Source organism: Equus przewalskii, chromosome 24 (genome assembly GCF_037783145.1).
Source record: "Equus przewalskii isolate Varuska chromosome 24, EquPr2, whole genome shotgun sequence".
Lineage (NCBI taxonomy): Eukaryota > Metazoa > Chordata > Mammalia > Perissodactyla > Equidae > Equus > Equus przewalskii.
This window is the reverse complement of record NC_091854.1, coordinates 33519886-33544276: the sequence shown is the minus strand read 5'-3', so window position 1 is coordinate 33544276 and position 24391 is coordinate 33519886. Positions and strand designations below refer to the sequence as shown.

The 24391-nt window shown below is 43.4% G+C and overlaps 1 protein-coding gene across 11 annotated transcripts in view; it reads left to right on the top strand.

Moving 5' to 3' along the window:
• Positions 1 to 1254: 1254 nt before the first annotated feature.
• PATJ (PATJ crumbs cell polarity complex component) overlaps positions 1255 to 24391 on the top strand; it is a 303918-nt gene continuing 280781 nt past the window's right edge. For 6 of the 11 annotated variants that reach the window (XR_011532436.1, XR_011532435.1, XR_011532437.1 and 3 more), the window contains exons 1-6: positions 1286 to 1370; positions 10743 to 10799; positions 10900 to 11066; positions 12929 to 13123; positions 17785 to 17924; positions 23003 to 23198. Coding sequence is in view for 8 of the 11 variants with exons in the window: in XM_070592213.1 (XP_070448314.1) it covers positions 10778 to 10799; positions 10900 to 11066; positions 12929 to 13123; positions 17785 to 17924; positions 23003 to 23198 (720 nt within the window). In the remaining 3 variants the exon portion in view is untranslated. Of the gene's footprint in view, positions 1371 to 1869; positions 2336 to 10742; positions 10800 to 10899; positions 11067 to 12928; positions 13124 to 17784; positions 17925 to 23002; positions 23199 to 24391 lie in introns of those variants that run through there. The other 5 variants (XM_070592216.1, XM_070592217.1, XM_070592211.1 and 2 more) reach the window with 2 other exon arrangements.

Genomic DNA, 24391 nt, shown 5'->3' with positions numbered 1-24391 from the left:
CTTGAATACTTAGGAAAGGAGTTTGAACTGTGTTTCACACTCAACCGAAATCACACTATTTTTTGAGAAAGAGGGGACTATTCCCTTCTCACAACCATCATCAGATGTTAGAGTAAGAAGAGACCCAATGTTTGCAGGTGATGCTTTGAGATCATTGACTTCCACCTGTGTGCTGCCTCCCGACTCAGGAAGCATTTCCTTCTCCATTTGAGCTTAAGCAAAGCCCATACACGTGTTAAGAACTAAGTCCTAACAAATGCTTACAACAAACATAATCTCTTTATTTTCTGAAAGTTCTGGCTTTATTCTAGTTGGTAATTTGTCGTGTGTATTTCCATCAACAGTTTGTTAGTTCCTGAGAAGCACGACCTTGCTGAAATTGTGCATCTTTTTATGGGCCTAACAAGTATTTCCTTTAAAACAAGCAAACCAACAATAACACTATGAGTGCCACGTGCATGATCTTACAACTGATGTCACAGTGCTTAACAAACACCACATTTATTCAAAGAGTACATACATGAAGATTGATTCTCTTTATCGTTAACGTGTGGACGTATTAGACAAAGTAAGCCGCCTGTCATCAAAATTCTCGAGTTAGTTACATTAATGAGAGCGGAATAATGCCATTGTCGTTGTCACACAGATCTTTCTCAAAGTCAAGTTATGATACCAAGGATAAGAATGTTAAAATGTGGAGTGAAGTCAATGCTGGATCTAGAGACAGGAGACCCCGTGTGGGTACCAAACTCTGGGCCAAGCCCTTGAGCTGCCAGGGGAGCGCTTTCTTCAGAGGGCATGAGGTCGTGCACCAGCGGCCGGGCACGGTGAGGCCACTACAGCTGGATCCTCTTTCCTCTGCTCAGCGAGAAGAAACAACCCCGGCGTTACATTTCTGAGAACTCCGCGTGGGGCCGCGGGTAGAGCGAACCCGTGGGAGGGATCGACGACGCGCCCTCGCTTGCCCTCCAGGCTTGGCGCGGGCACACCTGTACAGCCGGCGCCCCTCCACCTGGCGCCTCACCTGGGCACCTTTCCAGCCCCGCAGCCCGCCTCCACCTGCGTGGCCACAGGAGCCGAGCGCCCGCTCCGCCCCACCCGGCGGAGGGAGGAGGAGGGCACGGAGGCGGGGGGAGGGGAGAGGGACGGGGAGGGGGAGGGGATGAAGGGGACGGGGAGGGGCAAGGGACGGGGGAGGGGGGAGGAGAGAGGGGACGAAGGGGAGGGCAAAAGGGGGAGGGGGGAGAGGGGGGTGGAGAGGGGGCGGGGCGGGGCGGGGCGGGGCGGGGGGAGCGAGGGGAGGGCCTCAGGTGAGGCGGCGGCCGGGCACTTCCGCCCAGGTGACGAGGCGGACGCCGCCCCGGGAGCAGGTACGGCGGCAACGAGCCGGGCGCCGGGGAGGGGAGGGGAGGGGAGGGGAGGGGAGGGCAGGGGGCTCGGGGGCGCTGGCGCCGGCTGGACCTCGGGGCCCGGCTCGGCCCACATCCGCCCGCGAGTCCGCACAGGTCGGGCCTGGCCGCCCGGAGCCGGGGACGGGAGGCGCTGGCCGCCTCGGGCCGGCGGTCCCGGGGGTCGCAGGGGTCACGGCGGGCACGGGGGTCTCGATGGTCTCGGCGGGCCCGGTGGGCACGGGGGTCACGACGGGCACGGCAGCACGTTGGTCTCGGGTCGTCCGGCCCGGCCGGAGCCTCGGGGTGGGCCCCGCGCAGGGCTCCCCGGCTCGGCGCCCCCAGGTTCCCCGCCGCGCCCACCTGCAGGCCGCGTGGCGCCTGGCCGGGCTCGCTGCCCGCGCGCGGGGTCGGCCTCGCCCGGTGCCCCGAGGGTGGCCCCGAGGGTGGCCCCGGGTCGCGCGACAGGCCGGGGCCTCCCGGTGAGGGGAGGGGCCGCCCCGAGAGCAGAAGCAGCAACCTCAGTCCAGCCGGACGGAGACGCCCCTCCCGGGCTGTCCAGGCTGCTCCTGCGGCCGCTCGCTGGCACCCACCTTTGTTGGAGGACCGCTGGGGAGGAGGGGGCTGACGCTCACATTGGTTCGTTCCGCAGCCTCAGAAAAGTAGGGTGAGATCCTGACTTTTAGCTAAAATGAGCTTGATGTTTCTAGGCCCCTAACGGCCTTTATAAGGGCCGTTAAAAATTTAAAATAATTAGAAAGTTAATAAATGTCAGAGCTGGAAGGAACTTTATGGAGAAAATTTATAAACTAAGTTCTGAAGAGATTTGCCCTTGCTAATTGAGATCCTGTTAGTGACCATGTCAAATAAGCGTGGCATCAGAATAGTTTTGTTTCAAGTTGGAAAGAAATTGTATGAAGCCCTCATCTGTGTTTAGAGATGCCTTGGTAAGTTCTTGTATTTATTAATATTTTATAACTATAAAGCTAACATATATTCGTTGTAGAAAAACTGGAGAGAATTTTCAGGAAAGGAACTAAAAGCACGCACAGACCCACGTACTGTTGAAAATAACCACAAATAAAATTGGGGTATGATGTCTTTCAGTCAGTGTTCTTAACAAGGAAAATCGGTATACTGCCCCATAGTGGACTCACCTTTAGAACTCTGTGATTCTGAGACAGTGGCTCAGCGTTAGTAATCCTTGTAATTGCATTTTTACTTAAACGCATTAATAATTATCCTTAAGCTAAACAATCAAGCAGTGTGGGTTTACTTGCTTTGTTAAAGTTTACCCAAAAAAACATCAGGTTGGGGAAGCCAAAATGGAGTTTCGTTTGTTTGCTACTTAAGACTTCACTCACCTTGGGAGAAGAGCAAATTTTTTGAGAAACAGGACTATTCCACCTTAGTATTTGAGAGTGCTTGACCGTTACTATGTTTTTTTTGTGCTCAGATGTGTAGATTTGGAAACCCTTATTGAAGCCCTCATTGTAGGTTGTGGTGCAATTGGGGAGAAATTTAGAGCCTGTCCATACCCCTCCTCTAGTCATCGTTTGGGGCCCTGCTGAGATGTCAAGCCCACTTAATTTTGTGTCTGCACAAGTGTGCAGTCTGGAGTTTGGAGATGTGGAACTGGGTCCACTCACCGTATAAGTCCATCTTGGCGAGTCACTTGACTCTGGCCCGCTGTTTTCCCATTTGTAAACGATCCACCTCCCTGAGCTTTGGGGAAGTTACGAAATGATGTTTAAGAATGTGTCTTGTAAACTGTAACCCATCATTCTCCCACTTTTTGCTCCTCTGTGATGTTTAACAATGATAAAATTATGGAGTTGTGCTATTTTTATTGGGTAGAACTCAAGTTTGTGAGTGTTCTCACTCTGATAGTTACTTGGATGAAAGGCTTAGAGACCGAATTAGCTAATGAACAAAGTCTTTGTTAAAACAATGTGCAGGGATCTTTCTGAAAAGTCATAGGTTAAAACTGCACTGTCAGCGTGGCCAGCCACTGGCACCTGTCACTTCTTGGCACTTGAAATAGGGCTAGATGGAATTGAGATGTGCTGTGAGTGTAGGATACACGTCAGATTTTGAGGATTTACTGTAAAAACAAAGTCTAAAAAACCTCGTTAGGGGCCGGCCCCGTGGCTGAATGGTTAAGTTCGTGTGCTCCACTGCGGCGGCCCAGGGTTCGGATCCTGGGCGCGGACATGGCACCGCTTGTCAGGCCACGTTGAGGCGGCGTCCCACATGCCACAACTAGAAGGACCTGCAACTAAGATGTACAACTATGTACCGGGGGGATTTGGGGACAAAAAGCAGAAAAAAAAAACAACACAGATTGGCCATAGTTGTTAGCTCAGGTGCCAATCTTTAAAAAAAAAAAAAATTAAAAACACCCTCATTAATTTTTTGTATTTTTTTACATATTGAAATGATAATTTGTATATATTGGGTTAAGTAAAATACATTAAAAGTAATTTTACTTTTTTTTTTAACCTTTTTCATGTGGCTACTAAAAAAATTAAAAGCTTACTTATGTGGCTCACATTATATTTCTGTTGAACACAAGTGGGTTAGGATTCAGTATGGGTATGTTTATCCTTAAGAGGGTTCAGTTTACTGGAGCACTTTCATTCCCATTTATGACCTGATTCTTTTAACTCCCAAGTTACAGTCCTCCCCACATCCCTCTCCTTTGTATTCATTGCATTGCTGAAAGTTTTTTTTTTGCAGTCTTCTGAGAAATCGCTATTATTGATTACACAGCAAATCTCAGCTAAAATAATTTAATTGTTCACTTTTTTGAAACCCCGAAAATATCTTCAATAATTTTGATTGAAAAGAGATAATAATAATAGTTGCTACCATTTATTGAATGTGCACCTTGTGTCAGGCCGAATGCTTTATCTTATGTAGTCCTTTCAGCTGTAAAGATTTAGTAATTTTTATTAACTCTATTTTACAAATGAGGAAGCTGAGGTGTAGGGAGATTTAAAGAAGGGGCCACAAGAACGCAGAGCTGGTCCTGGGACTAGAACCCAGCCAGGTCTCTGATTGAAAGCTCATAGGCTGTTGATTGTCCCATGTTTCAAGAATTGGTTATTGAATCCCCTGGAAAAAGCCAATTATTGAAGTAGATGTTTAGTTCCAATCCTGTTTTTGTGTTAGTGACTAATAGGAAACAACCACATGCTGTCAGCAGGAGACTGGTGAGTCAGTCGAGGATTCCAACAGTGGAATCCTGTTGAGGTTGCAGTGACGGAAGATGAGCTGTGTGTGTCCTCCTGCCGAAATCTTAAACATGTAAAGTTGAGCTAAAACGTATTGCTGGAGGGTAAATATACAGTATGATTACCGTTTATATAAAGACCTGACAAAGAATAATATTGTGAACGAAGATAGTGTGTGTTTTAAGAGATTAGGATTGGAATTCTGTCTGCATTGATTGCATGCGTTGTGAAGCTGTCTTGTGGTTAGAAGAGGTTGGTAAATCTCTGTGAGATAAGCATCCTCCAGTGTGGGTCTTTCTCTTAAAGGAAACTAAACCAAAGACCTGCCCTTTGCTTTGGCGCTCTGCACACCTCGCCTGGCTGGTGGAAAGCTCTGGGGGCCCAGGTTGCAGCCCTGGGGCAGACCAGTTTCCTTAGTTCAGCTCCTAATTGATTGGCGTGGCTTTGGTAATAGGGCCAGGGTAGGGCTGCCTTGAGAAACCCCGTTCTCCTTGGGGTTATTTTCTGAAGCTTCTTCTAATGAAGCTCCAGGACAGAGTGTGGTAAGAGGGGGGGATGCACTAAGTGGATGTTGAGGGTCAGGTTGACAAACATTCCCTCTCCACTGAAAATCAGAAATATCAGACTCTCCTTTTTAAAGTCAAGTCGTTAACACTTGACCGTCTCTCACCCCAAAGTGACATTAACTCCCTTGAATGACATCTATATTGTCTTCCCTGTTATTACCTCTTTCAAAGCCCTTTCCCCCTTGTGTTTTGAAATTGTGGGAAGTTTTCTGCATTTGCAAAATGGAGACGATAATACATTGTTAAGAAGATAAGTGGGATGTTTATACAGAAAGACTTTGCGTTATACATGGTAGGCACCAAAAACCAGTTACTTGACTTGGTGACAGAGAACATGGCTTTTGGGAAAAGACCAGGAGGAGGAAGGGGGTGAGCATTGGTGGGGAGAGTGTTCAAAGCCTGGTTTGGCCTATTTCACAGTTTGCTAGGATTGTTTTGAATATCCCAAGCCTGCCAAAAACAGCTCGACTGTATTTCTGGAGAGACATTCAGGTGCACAGTCTGCAGCGTGGGGAGAACTGAACAGAGAATTTGAGGTGGGAACTGCCCGTAGTGAAGAGTGTGAATGCCTGGGTCTTTTCAGTGAGGGACTGGCTGTGCCATCAGAGATCCTATAAGTGTGAAAATTGTCCAGATTTGGTTTTTTGTCCATCATTGGAGAAAACTGCCTCCAACAGGAGTACAAAAGCATGCCATTAAACAATTTAACTTTGTTCAGACACAGTGGCCAAGTTACAGGCAGAATATTCATGGGCATTGACTGACTTTGAATAGTTCAATGAGAATATTAGTATTTAGCCAGCTGAATTATTCTGAACTGACTCAATTTTCAGTTCTGATTCTGAGTTTACCACGGTATCTTTCAGCTTCCATTTTAACATGTCTGGTATGTCCGGCATTTATTGGACTTAAATATGGTCTATGCCTTAGGTATATGGCCCCAAAATATCAGGATTGTTCTGGAATTTATGTATCTGTTTCCCAGATTCCATGGATCTTGTATTTTGGCAGTAGCCAAAAATAGAGTATTTTTTACATCTGAGGGGTTTGGAAAAGGCTTGTCATTTGTTGGGGGGGGGGGGGGACACGAGGCTAGGTCACCTGTCTTGAATCTGCATTAGCACGGCAGCAGGTGTGTTTATTTGCAGTCTGAGTGAAGAGCTGTTGTTCCTGTTTGTTTTCCATTTAATCAGTCCTTCATAAATGCTGAACTTTGAGGTCAAAGGCATGGTAATTAGACACAACCTGAGCTTTGCACTCCACAGGAAGTAATGGAAACCGAAAGTTGTTCCTGGACTTCAATGTGACTTCGTTAATAGTTAATAGCTCTCACGTGGTTCAGATTCCCTGGTTCCCTCGAGCTCTGGGGAATCCCATGGAGGAGTTCCGTGGGTCTGATTGTGATCTGCCCAGTTCACACCTGCAGTCCGAGACAGATTGCCACTGACCTTTTTCTCCCAAATTTTCAAGATAAGTGTAAGTCTCCTTATCTTGCATAAGTGTCAGCTGCATACGTGTAAGATATCTTAAGTTCAAGATAGGAGTATCAGATGTCTTGGGGAGTTACATTCTTGTGTGCTCCTGGGAGTCTGAAAAGTTCATTTCTTAGGGTCCTTAATTCACCTATATTCTTGAACTGAGGTCGATAAATCTTTTGAATAAGTTTCTTCCAGCGAGAAATTTAAATTTCTGTCTCTGCAGCAGCTTTTTTTCAAATATTCCATTAATTGGTGATGGCTAAGGGCATGGATATTTTAACCACAATATTATAATAATTTCCTTCAGTCAAATCCTACGGTGAACCAGATGTGAAAAATTCGTGTCACAGGCCCTCCTGATCCGTGCTGGGGTGGAAGCTGCTGAGCACAACGGGCTCCGGTCCTCGGGGCTGTGTGGCGACAAGGACAGCGGCACACTGGCTGTGTGATGTTAGGCTGGGACTGATTGCAGGTGGCCCAGTGACCCAGCTTTACCATGTTTACGCAAACTTGAAATGCCCTGCTCTAAGCCCTGGTAGTTTCTTAGCCTAGCCGGTAGGTCAGAGTCGTTTGCCTGAAGACTCCTCCCACCGTAAAGCGAGTGAGACAGGTTCACTACCACCCGCGGGGTGCCGGCTGGGTGTTCCGCTGTGGACTTGTGCATTTCTTCCTCTGTCCTCCTGTACTCTCAGGGCGTCAGGCCCTTCCCTGGATGTCACTACACACCGTGGAACCGTAGTAAATTTCCAGGCCTGCTTTTGGACATAGTCTAGCCTTTATTAAACCCGGGGGGAACTTGGTGAGAATGCAGGTTCTCTGGGCTCACTTGAGACCTACAGAATCAGAAAGTCCGGGCTGGCCCAGCCATTCATGCTGGCACAAGCCCTTCGTGGTGATCCTGGTGCGTGCTAAAACAGGAGAACCGCTGACCTAGGGCAGCCCTGTCTGTCCCGATGCAGACCCTTCTGCGAGTGAAATGGAGCTCTGTCAGCTGTGATTCTGGGCAGTCGGACTCTCTAGGCCAGTGAGGACGCACGGTCACTCTTCTTCACAGCCTTCTCGCCTCCTGGGAGAGATTCTGCTGTGCTGCCCCGGCAGAGGCGGGGTTGGTCACCTCCCTTCACAGTTCTGGCCTGGGGGACACACTCCGCCAGTGCTGCACTGCCATATGGACAGTCACCCTGTGTGTTGTCCTCATCTTGCTCTCTCCTGAGGCCATCTGAGCCATTCTCTTTCTGTCCCTTCTATTCTTTGAGTTATAAGATTAATATACGCTTTTTGAATAAAGTTCAAACTAAAATCTGTATGGTAAAAGTCTAATTTGTTATCGCCCCGTCCTCACTTCTCCTTTCTAGAAGTAATCACTATTACTGAATTACTATCATCTTCCTAAATCTAGAAACCTACACACACACAAATGTGTATATTTTTTTCTTAACAAAAGGAGAAAATAATGCACACGTCCTGAAACTTGCTGTTTTCCCTAACCAATATTGTACATTAGGTCACGTCCCCGGGGCAATTGTCAGAGCGACTCGTGTGAGTGACCGTCTTAGCCGGCCCAGCCCTTGCTCATGACCCAGGGCTTCCAGGCAGGCGTGGGTACAGGCCAGGCGCAGACAGTCCTTGCTGGAGGAGTCCCCAGCCGCTGGGCACAGCTTCCAAAGAACATCACTTTCTTCCATATCAGGACATTATCAACACGCTTAAAATACATCGTTACATATAGACTGACATTGTCATTTATAAATGTGTTTCTGGCAGACTTTTACTGCAATTTTTAATTTGTTTGCAGGAGTAAAATTAAACCTTGGGACACATCTTTTTAAATGTTTTGGGTTGCCAGACAAGTTCTGAACAATATGTACAGAAACTTTTTCCTCAAAAGAAGCCTTTTCTGTTTGGGGGATCCCTAGTTTTATCGTCTACTAGTTACACAAATAGAGAATGTCAGTGTGATTACCTCCCATCCTCCATCCAGCCATGCCCCTGACTCCGTACTTTCTCAGATTATTTACAAAAAGCAGTTAAGACAGATGAGATCTTTCCTGACATTTTAAAATGAGGGACTCTGTTATCTGTTAAAAACCTTTGGCGTCCTTTGCAAGGGGGTCGTATCAAGCTGGAGTCCTCGCTGCTCCCTGAGCCACAGGCTTGCTGGCGGCCTTCTCCCTCCCACTCCCGCTTCAGTCCGTTGAGCCCTGCTTCAGTACATTCATGACTGATCGCTCCTGATACTTTAACTTCTCCAGGAGTTTTGTTATTAAAAACAAGCATTAAGTATCCTCGTACACACATCTGTGTGCCCTTCACAGGTGCTTCTTTAGGACACACAGAAGCAGATATTCTGGGTAAAAGAGAAGGTAGATTGATAGATGTTGCTAAGTTGCTGTTCTAAAAGATTGTGCCAATTTATATTCCCACCTGTTTTTCCATGACATCTAGAGTACAGGCCATTACTAATTTTTAAAAAATGCCAATCTCACACTAAAAAATAGCCTCTCATAGTTTCAGCTGCTTTCTTTGATTTAGAGAGGTGGATATATCAATGACCGCAGAACTTCGCTTGTCAGTCCTTTTGGCCGAATGCTGCTGTCCAAGAGGACAGCTCGCTGTGCGTGCCCGTCGGTCCCTCAGTTACTGTCAGTGCGCGTCGTGAGGCCTGCACCAGCGCCATGCGGAGTGCTTCTGCGATGCTCCATCCAGCAGTTCTGTTGCTAGTTCTTGTTGGGTCTAGTGACCACTGGGTAGAATACGTGGACCTCAACGCCAGTGGCATCCCTCACTGGTTTTTAATACGCTTTCTTACTTAATGACCTTGACTTAGAAGATAACGATCTCGTTCAGCAGCTGTATCCAGGGTCCACGTAAGAAAATTTGGGCTGTATGATACTGATATTTCTGTGGTTCAGCACAGCAGTATACTGCTAACAAAAACGACCACCGTGAAAGTGACATTTAGGTCATAGCAAAGGGTCTGCAAGCTTTTTGAGTTTCGATTACATTACGTTTTGGGCTAGTTGAAGCAAATCCCTGGAATTAGAAGCATTATCCCTGGGAAATGCCGTTTTGGGTGGTTAACTTTGGAGATTCTCTCAGATGACTAGGAAGAGTCTGGGATCCTTTTTGGCAGCTTGCGGATTTTTTTTTCCTAATGTCTCTAAAATCTTCTTGATCCCTTAATTTGGGTGTTCTTTCCCAGCCCGGGATCCTTTCTAAATCAACTTTATTAAAGTATAGTTTACACACAATAAAATGTACCGATTTAAAATATATAGCCCAGTGAATTTTGTCAAACATATACAGCTGTGTGAACAGTACCCCATTCAAAACATAGGACATTTCCATCCCCCCAGAAGGCTCCCTCACATCCCGTCCCGGTCAGCTCCTGCCCACCCTGCTCTGGTGGACTAACCTGTGACGAGACCGAAGCTCATATGTGTGGGGTCCTACCGTTTGTATCCTTTTAGTCTGGTTTCTTTCCTCAGTATATTATTTTTGAGATTAATCCATGTGTGTCTATCAGTAAATTTTGCCCTTTTAATTTCTGAGTATTCTGTTATGTTTCATACCGTAATTTGTTTATCTGTTCATCTGTTATTAGACATTTTGGTTTTTCTCTTTTTGGGCTTTTATAAATAAAGATGCTGTGAAGATTTACAGATAGGTCTTTCGTGGGCGTATGTTTTCATTTCTCTCGGGTAAGTGTTAGGACTGGAAGTGCTGGGTCAAGTAGTAAGTTGTATTTTTAACTTAAGAAGAAACTGCCAAACAGCTTTCCAGAGTGTTTGTGCCGTTTTACGTTCCTGCTAGCAACGTGCGAGAGCTCTAGTTGCTGCACATCCGTGTCAACACTGAGTATCGTCTGCTGCTTTGCTGTATAGTTTTAGCCGTCCTCATGGGTGTGCGTGGCACCTCGTGGTTTTAATTTGAATTTCCTGAGTGAAGTCTTCTGATGAAGAATGTTCTTGAGGTTTTCTTTAATTTTGGTACATTTAATTTTTCTTTAATCATTCTATAGTCGTGTATACACTAATGGAAAGTCACCTGTTGTATTTTAAATTTTTCCTCTAGGTTTCTTTAAAAGTGCTTGAAGACAGTAATTCAAAATGCCTGAAAATCCTGCTGCAGGTAGTCTGCATATATGCTTCTATCACTACATGAGTTAACAACTCAAAAACAATATGAGATGGGGTTTAACTTGTGCTCTGATTGTCCTTCTCCAAACAAGACAAACTGCAGGTCCTGCAGGTTCTCGATCGCCTGAAAATGAAGTTGCAGGAGAAGGGCGACGCGTCGCAGAACGAGAAGCTGTCTGTGTTTTATGAGACGCTGAAGAGTCCTCTCTTCAACCAGATCCTCACGCTTCAGCAGTCCATCAAGCAGCTGAAGGGGCAGGTCAGTTACCCATCAGGGTCTACCGTTGATTTGTTCAAGCCAGCAAAGAAAGATGGGAGGAGACAGAGACAGACAAACTGTCTCTAAATACTCTGAATTCGTCAACGAGGCTGTCTTGGCCCTTGTGACCTGTGGGTGGCCTTGACATGGACAGTTTAAAAATGTTGATAATAAATTTTGTGTTTGGCTTTGGGATATGGTTTTTGTACTTAAGTTATTTAAATGTGTAAAGGTCAGATGCTTTGAGAATTCTCAACGTTTTCTTCAAAATTATAAAATAGTGTTTAGCTTAAATATATCTCCTTCGTGAAGTCTTTTTTTCTAGCAAGCGCTGGACACGCCCTTGTAGCACATTGCTTATTCCTCTCAATAGTTATCAGATAGCTATCAAATGTCGTGAGTGTTATGATTAGAAAGCCATTGGAAACGGTGTACCTGGTGGTATCGCTGTGTCCTCCACCACATAGAACATGTGCCTGGACTCCTGCAGGACTAAATGGTGGCTGTTGAACTACGGGACATGTGGCACCACTGCTTAGAGTGAGGTAGATTAGTCGTCTTAACTGTCCGGTTGGTTGCTGTGTTCTGGGGTCAGGGATGGCAGATTGATTTTAAATCATCTGATCTAGAAGCTGAGCTTGAATATTAGCTATCCTGTAGATAAATTTGGGGAGAATTTTAAATGTAATTGGAGATAACGTAGCAGAGTTGTTAAGTGAAAATTAAGAAAATTTGGGAAAAAATGTTTTACTGATAAAATGCCTGCCATAAATATTTAGTGAGTGATTTTTTTTATAACTAATTAAGGATTAAACTCTGCACATATGTCTGTTCCTAGATCAGAATTTATGCCATAATTTTATCACTCCCCATGTCGAAGGTTAGTTTTCTGTGGTGCCTGGTCATGGAATGAGTGCCACATTGCAACAGTGAATGCTACTGGAGGCAATGGAAATTGGAGAAGATCACCCCAAATCTGTCACTCTTACTGGACTAAGAGTGGACTTAACCCACCACTCCATTATAATGACAGTCTTTTGTGTTTATATAGTTTGCAGTTATGTGCATAATTGTATTTTGTCCACTCACTATAAACCCCTGTGATTTTTTCCTGTGGCTGTTTGTGTAGAGTTTCTGTGGTGGTGATTTTTTCTCTGAGGTCCTATTGACATTCGTTCTTGATGTTACCTTTATTCCACTGTGTTGGCACTTGTATCAGCCAATGATATTTTAAAAATTAACCTCTGTTTTCCTGTTCCCCGTAATTACAGGAGTCTCCCTTTGTTACTAATATTTAAGTAGCTCTGCGAACCATTTGCTGCTCATCTTGGGCAAGTTGCTTAACCCCTGTGAGCCTCAGTTTTCATGTTCACAGTTGAAACACTAGAATAGGGCCATCGGAAGGATTAAATGGATAGTATGTAAGAGTTTGGGTTTAGTACCTTGCTCGTAGCACGCATCAGTACACAGTGCCGTTATTGTTATTTTTCTTAACACTACCTGCACATCCTCTGTGGCGCCTACGTTGAAGTTTACAGATCAGTGTAAAAGGGCTCAGCATCTTACACGCGTGTTAAATGACTGGACAGACGGGGAGAGTGATGAGCTGTCATGCCATTAACTTGAGGTGATAGTAGCAGGCAGGAAACGAGAACACATTTAGCCATTAAGCATTTTGTGTAACACTAACTAAAAAATGATAGCCTTGTAAACACCCAGATTCATGTACATCTCATTTCTTTCGCATGTATATGTTTAACATGCAAATTATGTGTGATGGGCAAAACGTATTTTGCTAAGTAGAAATAATTTCTTTTCTATGGGTTCTGTTGATGATTCTCTTTTGTTTTTCTCTCCAACAGCTCAGCCATACACCCTCAGATTGTTCCACAAACTTTGATTTTTCTAGGAAAGGTTTGTTAGTGCTCACAGATGGTGCCATTACAAACAGGAATGCCCACAGGCCCTCTAGTAACTTGACTGTATCTGGGTTATTTCCTTGGACTCCTAAGTCGGGAAATGAAGACTTTCACTCAGTTATTCAACAGATGGCTCAGGTAAGGTTCTATCTTGTTGTGAGAATATTTAGCTTTATATTGCCTGTTACAGGTTAGAAGAAGAACCTACACTCACCCTTTTTGCCTTAAAATGTGTTACTCTGTGTTTTGTTTGCTTGTGTTTTTATATTATTAGGAGGAATTGGTACTATTTTCTGACCTGTGTTTTGGAAATTTATTGGGTTAAAATTACATAAGGAGGGGGCTGGCCCCGTGGCCGAGTGGTTAAGTTAGCGTGCTCTGCTTCGGCGGCCCAGGGTTTCGCCAGTTCAGATCCTGGGCACGGACATGGCACCGTTCATCAGGCCATGTAGAGGTGGCGTCCTATATGCCACAACTAGAAGGACCCACAACTAAAATATACAACTATATACTGGGGAGATTTGGGGAGAAAAAGCAGGAAAAAAAAAGAAGATTGGCAACAGTTGTTAGCTCAGGTGCCAATCTTTAAAAAAGAAAAAATTACATGAGGAAATATCTGTGTGCATGGTGAGGAGAGCAGATAGACCATGACTCCAATTTGACATGTCTCTGCTCTTGTAGGAAAGAGACTCTTACAGTTTTGACCATAGGAGGAAAATTAATGTGTCTGCCAGGAGTGATGAAACTCCTCTGAAACTGTTTTTAATTTTATATCAGAACAGAATTAATGGGAGTTAGAACTAATGTAATTTGGAAAATCTGGGGAAACATTCAGAAGAGTCGTCATCCAGTTTTATCCCTGATGCCTGTTACAAGTTCAAGGACAGACATTGAGCTTTGGATGTGTTGGTTCTGTGTTTATTCACCTCTCTTTCTAAGTGTCTTAAAAAAATGAATCTTGAATTTAAAAGTTAAAAAGACCTTCAGGTGTGGTAGTTAAATAATGTTCTATACCTAATTGGTTTTTGACTTTATGGCTCTCTCCCCTTAATTTGACTAATTATTATTATTTTTATTTTTTAACTTTATTGAGGTCATAATATTTATAACATTGTGAAATTTCAGTTTTACATAATTGTCAGTCACCATATAAATATGCCCCTTTACCCTTATGCCCACCCCCAACCTCCTTCACCTCTGGTAAGCACTAATCAGTTCTCCTTATCCATGTTTTTGTTTATTTTCTATATATGAGTGAAATCATACAGTGTTTGTCTTTCTCTGTCTGGCTTATTTCCCTTAACATAATACTCTCAAGGTCCATCCATGGTTTTGCAAATGAAACGATTTTGTCTTTTTTTATGGCTGAGTAGTATTCCATTGTGTATATATACCACATCTTCTTTATCCAATCATCAGTTGATGGGCACTTGGATTGCTTCCAGGTCTTGGCTATTATGAACAATGCTGCAGTGAACATAGGGGTGCATAAGTCTCTTTGAATTGTTGATTTTAAGTTCTTTGGATAAATACTCTGTAGTGTGATAGCTAGATCATATGATATTTCTATTTTCAATTTTTTGAGAAATCTCCATACTGTTTTCCATAGTGGCTGTACCAGTTTGTACTCCCACCAGCAGTGTCTGAGGGTTCCCTTTTTCCACATCCTCTCCAACATTTGTTACTTTTTGTCTTGGTGATTATAGCCATTCTAACAGGTATAAGGTGATATCTCATTGTAGTTTTGATTTGCATTTCCCTGATTTGTGATGTTGACCGTATATTCATGTGCCTGTTAGCCATTTCTATATCTTCTTTGAAAAATCTCTGTTCATATCCTCTGCCTGTTTTTTGATCGGGTTTTTTGTTGTTTCATTGTTGAATTGTATGAATTCTTTATATATTTTGGAGTTTACCCCTTGTTGGATATATGATTTGCAAATATTTTCTCCCAGTTGGTGGTTTTTTCGTTTTGTTCCTGGTTTCCTTTGCCTTGCAGAAGCTCTTTAGTCTGATGAAGTCCCATTTGTTTATTTTTTCTTTTGTTTCCCTTGCCCAAGTAGACATGGTATTCAAAAAGATCCTTCTAAGGCCAATGTCAAAGAGTGTACTGCCTATATTTTCTTCTAGTAGTTTTATGGTTTCCGGTCTTACCTTCAAGTCTTTGAATCCATTTGGAGTTAATTTTTGTGTATGGCCAAAGATAATGGCCTGCTTTCATTCTTTTGCATGTGGCTGTCCAGTTTTCCCAACACCATTTATTGAAGAGATTCTCCTTTCTCCATTGTACGTCCTTGGCTCCTTTGTCGAAGATTAGCTATCCATAGATGTGTGGTTTTATTTCTGGGCTTTCAATTCTGTTCCATCGATCTGTGTGTCTGTTTTTGTACCAGTACCATTCTGTTTTGATTACTGTAGCTCTGAAGTATATTTTGAAGTCAGGGATTGTGATGCCTCTAGCTTTGTTCTTTTTTCTCAGGATTATTTGGCTATTCAGGGTCTTTTGTTGCCCCATATGAATTTTAGGATTCTTTGTTCTATTTCTGTGAAGACTGTCATTGGGATTCTGATTGGGCTTGCATTGAGTGTGTAGATTGCTTTAGGTAGTATGAACATTTTAACTATGTTTATTCTTCTAATCCATGTGCATGGAATATCTTTCCATTTCTTCATGTCATCATTGATTTCTTTCAATAATGTCTTAGAGTTTTCATTGTATAGGTCTTTCACCTCCTTGGTTAAATTTATTCCTAGATATTTTATTCTTTTTGTTGCAATCGTAAATGGGATTTGCATTCTTGAGTTCTCTTTCTGTTAGTTTGTTATTATAGAAATGCAACTGATTTTCGTCAGTTTATTTTGTACCCTGCAACCTTGCTATAGGTGTTGATTTTTTCTAATAGTTTTCTGATGGATTCTTTAGAATTTTCTGTATATAAAATCATGTCTTCAAACAGCCGGAGTTTCACTTCTTCCTTGCTTATTTGGATTCCTTTTATTTCGTTTTCTTGCCTAATTGCTCTGGCCAAAACCTCTGGTACTATCTTGAATAAGAGTGGTGAGAGTGGGCACCCTTGTCTTGTTCCTGTTCTCAAAGGCTTTCAGTTTTTCCCTGTTGCGTATGATGTTGGCTGTGGGTTTGTCATATATGACCTTTATTATGTTGAGGTACTTTCCTCCTATACCCATTTTATTGAGAGTTTTTATCATAAATGGATGTTAGAACTTGTCAAATGCTTTCTCTACATCTATTGAGATGATCTTGTGGTTTTTATTCTTTATTTTGTTGATGTGGTGTATCACATTGATTGATTTGAGGATGTTGAACGATCCCTGCGTCCCTGGTATGAATCTCACTTGATCATGGCGTATGATCCTTTTTTTTTTTCCCCTAAAGATTGGCACCTGAGCTAACAACTGTTGTGAGTCTTTTTTTTCTTTCCTTTTTCTTCTTCTCCCCAGAGCCCCCCAGTACATAGTTGTATATTGTAGTTGTGAGTGCCTCTGGTTGTGCTATGTGGGATGCTGCCTCAGCATAGCCTGATGAGCGTGGCCATGTCTGGGTCCAGGATCCGAACCAGTGAAACCTTGGGCCACCGAAGTGGAGTGCATGAACTTAACCACTTGGCCCCAGCGCTGGCCCCAGCGCTGGCCCTGCGTATGATCTTTTTGATGTATTGCTGTATTCAGTTTGCCAATATTTTGTTGAGGATTTTTGCATCTATGTTCATCAGCCACATTGGCCTGTAATTTTCCTTCTTTGTGTTGTACTTGTCTGTCTTTGGTATCAGGGTGATGTTGGCCTTGTAGAATATGTTGGGAAGTGTTCTGTCTTCTTCAAGTTTTTGGAATAGTTTGAGAAGGATAGGTATTAAATCTTCTTTGAATGTTTGGTAGAATTCTCCAGAGAAGCCATCTGGTTTTGGACTTTTATTTTTTGGGAGGTTTCTGATTACTGTTTCAATCTGTTTTCTTTTGATTGGTCTATTCAGATTCTCTATTTCTTCTTGTTTCAGTTTTGGGAGGTTGTAAGAGTCTTAAGAATTTACCCATTTCTTCTAGATTGTCCAATTTGTTGGCATATAGTTTTTCATAGTATTCTCTCATAATCCTTTGTATTTCTGTGGTATGTGTTGTAATTTCTCCAACTGATAATTATTTTTATGTGATGCTTTTGTTGCTTGATTACATCTATGAATTTCTCATGTTGTGAATGCAGCTGTTAACTAAAGCAATAAAATACTTGTCTGTCACAGGTAGAACCCATTTGAACGGATGGTGGCCTTTCTGTAATCTTTCAAATTATCCTAATACAATGGAGTATTAATGCATCACAATAGAATTAAAAAAAGAACCCTAGAAAATGCAGCTGTTCTGACTTAGGCTAACCACTAAACAGAAAGCAACTTTTTAATGTATCTCATTTGCAAAATACACTTTGCATCAAGAGAATTTAGAGATATTCAGTGTAAAAAGTAATTTGAATTTACTGTGGGAAAGCACATTTTCCTCAGGAATTTGCGTCCATCTGGGATTTATCTCGTGAGGTGAATGAAGTGTGGAAATCCCTCTCCGGCTCCCTGAGGCTGCAGAGCACTGCACGTTCCTCCCACGTTCTGCTGAAAATAATCGAGTGAGAGGGTTTCCCGGAATAGTTTATTACTGAAATGCTACGTGTCTTCGGTTTTATCGAGATGACCTAGGAGGAGCTGTTGTTGTATTCGCAAAGGAGCAGTTTCAGTTCCTCAGAAAGGGTGTGTCGGTTCGGTGTCCTTCCCTGCCTTTTCACCCTCCCTTAGGGCCGCCAGGTCGAGTACATCGATATAGAGCGGCCTTCCGCCGGAGGCCTCGGGTTCAGTGTGGTGGCCGTGAGAAGTCACACTCTGGGAGAAGTTGACATCTTCGTGAAGGAGGTCCAGCCAGGGAGCATAGCGGACAGGTGAGGAACGTGTTCATTTTGCGTTTTGCCAATTTTTGTCTGACTGTTCTGACAACAATGCTATAAAGAGAATAGAAACTAGTAATAAAAACAGAACAAGAGCAGCTAATGCTTCCCCTCCCTCTTCCACGCATTGGTCAGGCCGTTGCAGGTGCTCTCACGTATAATTGGGGCAGCGGTGTGGCTCGTGGTCTTGTTAACTGCCTCTTATAGATGAAGACAGAGTTCAGAGAGGTTCAGCAGCGCACCTGGCGTCACACAGCTGTTAATGCTGGAACCAGGATGTGAGCACAGGGTGGTCTGACTACACAGCTCGTGTTCCTCCTCCTCCACCGCTCTCACACGGAACCCGGTGCTTTAGCTGTGGTCTCGTCAGTAAGATGGGAATCTGCACTCTCAGACTATATCATTCATTAAACTTAAGATTACAGTAGCTTTTTTGGTGGTTGTATCACGCTGTTGATTATTTTACTTTTCTTCAATTGAAAGCCCCCTCGAGCCTGTGGGATCCCCCATTGCACTGTGTCTTGGTTTAATTTTTAAGGGGTGTGGAGCCTTGTGCTTTGTCTCTGTTTGATTTCAGGTCTTGAGTTTATTGTTTTTAACAATCACACTGTTCGTTACGTTTACTGCCTGTTAGAATAATAGCAGCAGTAGCAGTGTGATTATGAAAACGTTCTCAATTGGTGATAGAGTTTTGAATTCACATTCTCCACTCATGGGGGATCAGTTCAGGGCTTCCCAACTGGAAATAACAGATTCAGAAACGATGGGTTCCTGTGACCGTGCATCTGCGTTCTGCCACGCAGTGTGGCGTCCCTCACGTGCGTTCTAGGAGCCAGAGCAGCGGTCAGACACGTGTGAGGAGCTCTGTCCTATGCTTGGTGATTGGGTGAACAGAGTTAGGGTAATCGTGTGGCTTACTGTCCAAGCTGGAAAAGTTTTGGGAGCAAGAGGCTGTGCCATTACTAATGACACTGAGACCACAGGTATAAACCAGGAGGGATCTGGCAAACCTGGACAATCCAGGGTGAACCCAGACCTCAGGTCACTCAGTGTTAGCTTGCTCATGGCTGCGCAGTCCCTTGACAAAAAGCCTGTTTAACTTCGGCCCAACTTTTTAATTTTTTTCCTTTTTTTTTTGAGGAATATTAGCCCTGAGCTAAGATCTGCTGCTGATCCTCCTCTTTTTGCTGAGGAAGACTGGCCCTGAGCTAACATCTGTGCCCATCTTCCTCTACTTTATATGTGGGACGCCTGCCACAGTATGGCTTGAGAAGTGGTGCATAGGTCCACACCTGGCATCTAAACCAGTGAACCCCAGGCCGCCGAAGCAGAACATGTGAACTTAACCGCTGCTCCACCAGGCGGGCTCCCCCAACTTTGTAATTTTTTTAAACTTTAAAAAATTATATTTGGGATATAATTCACATAACATAAACATTGTGATTTTAAAGTGTACAGTTCAGTAATTTTTAGTGTATTTTCAATGTTGTGCGACTTTTTTGTGGTCCGTCATTATGTCTCAGTTACTCTGTACTAATAGGTCTGTGATCGCAAATTGGGGTGGGCACTTCCAAAAGAGGACTTTGCTGTTTGGAAGTGTGCAAAAAACCCCGACCAAGGCTGAGGAGTCAGGTGGCCTCCCAGAGGCGGTGGTGCTTGAGGGAATTTGAGAGGAAAGAGTGGGGTCTGTAGAGAGCAGAGGCTGTCGGGAGAGGAATAACGAGACGCTCTTGACCAGCAGCCCTGTGGGCAGAGGGAACACAGCTCATGTCCTTGGAGTGTGGCTGGTACTTGCCTGGCATGGAAGGTTAGTGCAGGATGGTGTGAGAGGGGCTGGGGCGAGGTAGGGCCAGCCAGGCAGGACCTTCTCGATCGTGCTAAGTGGCCTTCACGGTCAGTTCTTCCTTTCTTCTGAGGACTGTCCACACAGAGCTGTGTCATTGTGGGAGCTTGCCTGAGACCTGTTGGCTCTCAAAGTCATGGGAATCCGTTATTTCTGAACGTTGGGATGGAGAGACCAGGACTGGTCTCCCCTTGGATGCAAAGGTCAATTCAGTTTCATAGTATGGAGGAGTTAAATAATAAATAACAGTAGTGGTAAAACTAATTCTGCTCAATTTTAGAATGCATCAAAATCGTATTTTCCAGGAAACTTCTCTGTAGCTTGTTTATCTTAGGCTGAGTTTATATTCCCTGAGCAGATACTAACTGGAAAGAAACAAGGTGTCCTGGAAGTCTCTTGGGTAGGGAAAGAGGAGGATTACAGTAGATCAATTTCCAGAAAATAGAAAACTTGTGTGTGAGCAAACTAAGGACTGATTTATGCAAAATGAGTTACATCAGAATTGAAAAGATTCAAGAATAACTTATTCCTTTGGGATTAAATAATAAATTTTCCTAATGAACAAGCTGTGAATAGGAATTTTGGTGAAGAAGTTAGAGAAAGGACGACACTGGAGATGGGAAGATGAAAGTGATTCCGGACAGTGTCCTGTAGCGGTCACATTTAAAAATACGTGTTTTGGGCCCTGTGGCCGAGTGGTTGAGTTAGCATTCTCTGCTTTGGCGGCCCAGGGTTTTGCCGGTTTGGATCCTGGGCGCGGACGGGGCACTGCTCATCAGGCCATGCTCAGGTGGCGTCCCACATGCCACAACTAGAAGGACCCACATCTGAAAAAAAAAATGCAATTATGTATGGGCGGCCTTTGGGGAGAAAAAGGAAAAACAATTAAAAAATAATAAAAAAAATAAAAATCTAAAAATACGTGTTTCTTTAGGACTAGGGAAAAGTTCGTAGGCAAGATTCTCAATTTTGAAAATATGTATTTTGAAATTGTGAAAATCATTATGAAAGTGATACATGCATATAATAGAAAATTATAAAATAGAGAAATCTAACAAGGCAAAAAAAGAAAAACCCCAAACCTTTTGGACTTTGACCACCCTGAGACAACTAGGAAATACCCTAGAAGGTTTTCTTTTACTAAAGATAAGGTCATGGAGTACATTCAGTATCTTATTCTTACTTCTTAATATACCATAAGCCTTTCCTAATATTAATAAAAGAATATGAAAGCAACATTTTAAAATGCAACATGATCTATTGTGAGAGCCACCCACAGTTTTGGCCCCCAAAATGGAAATATCCAACTTGCTAGTTTCAAAGGAGAATCTAAAGTGGATGAGTCCCTGTGCTCAGAAAGCCTGAAATCGAACAGGAAGGATTTAGCTGGCTCTGTGGACAGCATCGTTAGTGTAAATGAATATGCCGTGAGTGATAAATGAGCGGTTCGGAGCACCAGTGAGGGAGAGAGACAGCTGGACGGCGAGGGAGGTCTGAATTTGGCTGAGCGGAGTGGAAGGGCATAGAAACGGAGGGAACCGTTTACACAAGAGCAGGACGTGCAGACGTGTCTGAGAGGAAAGAGTAGTTCAGAGTAGCGAGAAAAGGCGTTTGTGAGGCAGGAAGCTAAGCTGGAAGAGTGCTTTGGGGCCAGGTGTAGCCGTGTTTGTGTCTTAGAGGTCAGAAGTTATAAATTCGGGTCCATGACAAAGTTCTGCTGAACCTGCTGTGACCTGAGAAAAATGAGGGCAATAGAGTGGAATTTTCATGGTTCTAAATTTGTGAATTAGAATTCTTCGTTCAGAGATTAATCCCTTCTCAGAGAGAAAATGTTGTTTTATGAGACAATCCTGGCAAGAGTTTTTCTTTCCTTGTTGGTCAATAACTGCAGATAATCATACATTTTTGAGTTGGGAAATACCAGCCTGAAGAAAGCCTAGAAAAATAAACCTTGAGGGATTTTCGAGTTCAGTTTTAGGTATTAGACAAGGAGTCTCAGCTGGACAGTTGACGCTGGGGCTGGAAAGGAGGAGCTGGGTGGATGCAGGAGAGAAAGGAGGGTAAGAGAGAGCGGTAGGAATGGAAGAGGACGGTTCTGGGAGATCCTGGAGTCAGGCAGAAATCAGAGCAAGTCCTACTCCAGCACGCACTTTGAGAAGTCAAAGAGTTTACTTCAGGGGCTGGCCCCGTGGCCGAGTGGTTAGATTCGAGTGCTCCGCTTCGGCGGCCCAGTGTTGTGCTGGTTCGAATCCTGGGCGCAGACATGGCACCACTCTTAGGGCATGCTGAGGCGGCGTCACACATGCCACAACTAGAAGGACCCACAACTAAAATATACAACTATGTAGTGAGGGAATTTGGGGAGAAAAAGCAGAAAAAAAGAAAAAAAAAGAAGATTGGCAACAGTTGTTAGCTCAGGTGCCCATCTTTAAAAAAAAAAAGAGTTTCCTTCAGAATCAGATTTCTTGGATAGGATGCTAAGCTTGCCCGGGCTCTAGTTTCTCACGTGTATAATTTAACTCCTTTAAAGGCGACTGAGGATTAAGTGAGATCACGTCGGCAGAGCATTTAGCACAGCACCTGGCTCATAATAAGTGCTCAGTAAAAATTAACTAGAATAGTACCTTTTTTTTTTTTTTTTTAACATTTTGCTAATTTCTTTTAAAAATAGTTCCTTTTACTGGGGTTAGCAGTGGGGAGATTGGGGCAGAGAGTAGGGCTCAGACGTAGATTTGGAAGTAATCCCTGTTGATTTTCAAGGAGAGTGTGGCCTCTATTGACAAACGTTGGAGCAGTGAAGGACGTGGGGCCGGGATGCATCTGCCAGGGGGAGGTTGCTGGTGCGGATCTGCCCACCCCAGGGTGGGACGTGTTGCAGTCAGGTTGGAAGGGTTCAGGAATACAGGGTATGTGCACGGTCCATACTGCAAAACCTTGGCAGTGGGGCCCTTGACATTGTTTTTGCTTATTTTTCTAGACAAAAGTCTTTTAAAATGTGTGTGGGAGTGTGTATGTGTCAGGGGGTGCTCTACTTAATTGGTTAATTAGCTAATAAATGCTTTGATGACAAGCACTCTGAAGACCTCTGTTATATTATGTAATTATTTGAGTGAGTGTCCTAAATGAAGTAGTACCATAAGAAATAATCTCCTCAACTTGAATAATAGATTTTTTTTAAATCAGACTACTGTATCACTTAAACAATATTTTCTTTTCTGATTTCATCAAGGGATCAAAGGTTAAAGGAAAATGACCAAATATTGGCTATTAATCACACACCACTGGACCAGCGTGTTTCCCATCAGCAGGCGATCGCCTTATTACAGCAAACCACTGGGTCCTTGCATCTGGTTGTGGCCCGGGAGCCAGTCCACACAAAAAGCAGTGCTTCTACCAGCCCACCCGATACAACCCTGCCTGAGACAGTGAGTTGCAAGTTTGGAAAAATACTCAATTTTGAATTACGCCATTGATTTTAAGGAGTGCGAAGACATTTAGAGGGTGTCATTTTACTTGTCAGAGTTTGAAAAAGATAATAATATCTCCAAATGCAGCATTAGCATATTAAATAAGATATTTCATGGAGGGTTTTTTTTGGTTCTTTCCGATAGTTCTCCTTATTTAAGATTATTATTTAATATAGAGGGCAAATTGTAGTATTAGGTATAATTTATTGGGTGATGGAAAGAGTCTTGTGTTCCTTGGTGATGTAGCCAGTTAATTAATTAAGCTGAGAGTTTTTATTAGAGATTTACTGTTGAGTGTCTTAAGTAAGATTTGGTTATTTCAAAAGCATTATTTTTGTAAATTATATTGGGTGTTTATGACTAGCCTATTGATACTGCAAAATTATGGAAGTTTTTCTTTTTTTCATGTAAGGATGTATACTGAGCAATTTAGAAGAATAAAAGTATGTGTCTCTTTTGGGAATCTTTAAACTTGCTTTATAGCATTTTACAGATTTTGGCCTGCATCTTTGGAATGCGAGCTAATAAATCTTATTTTCTTATAACACTAAGTGCTAGCTGATGTATTTAATTTTTATTCATTGGGACAAAAGGGAAAATAGACTGTCTGGGTACAGTACAAGGTCACAACAACACGAATTAATATATGGACGTTTTCCCTGTTGTAATCAGTCATATTTATTCAGCACAATTTACATAATAAACAGAATGAACAGAGTGGCGAGTTGTTTGGCCCTGTGGTTGAGACCCAGGGCTCTGTACTCAGACTCAGGAGTGGGGTCGAGTCCGGCTCGTCCACTCCCAGCCGTGCCACAGTGGGCGGGTTTCCTGACTTCTCCATACCTCAGCTCCCTCGTCTGTTACTTGGAACCAGTAACAGTGTCTGCTTCACAGAGATGTCGTGAGGACTAGTGAGAACGCACGTGGAGAACTCAGCACAGTGCCTGGTGCCACGAATGTTAGCTGCTCTCACTAATTCAACTATATTTTTGCACACATTGCTGCTGCCCAGGTATTAGATATTGTTCCAGACGTGAATTTATTAAATATTCCCAATATTTCTGGTCATTTTAACATTGCACAGTAACTTTCCAAGTTAGTGTAATGGAAGAACTAAGTAGTAAGTACGGCCTGGTGATCTTGAGAGGGCG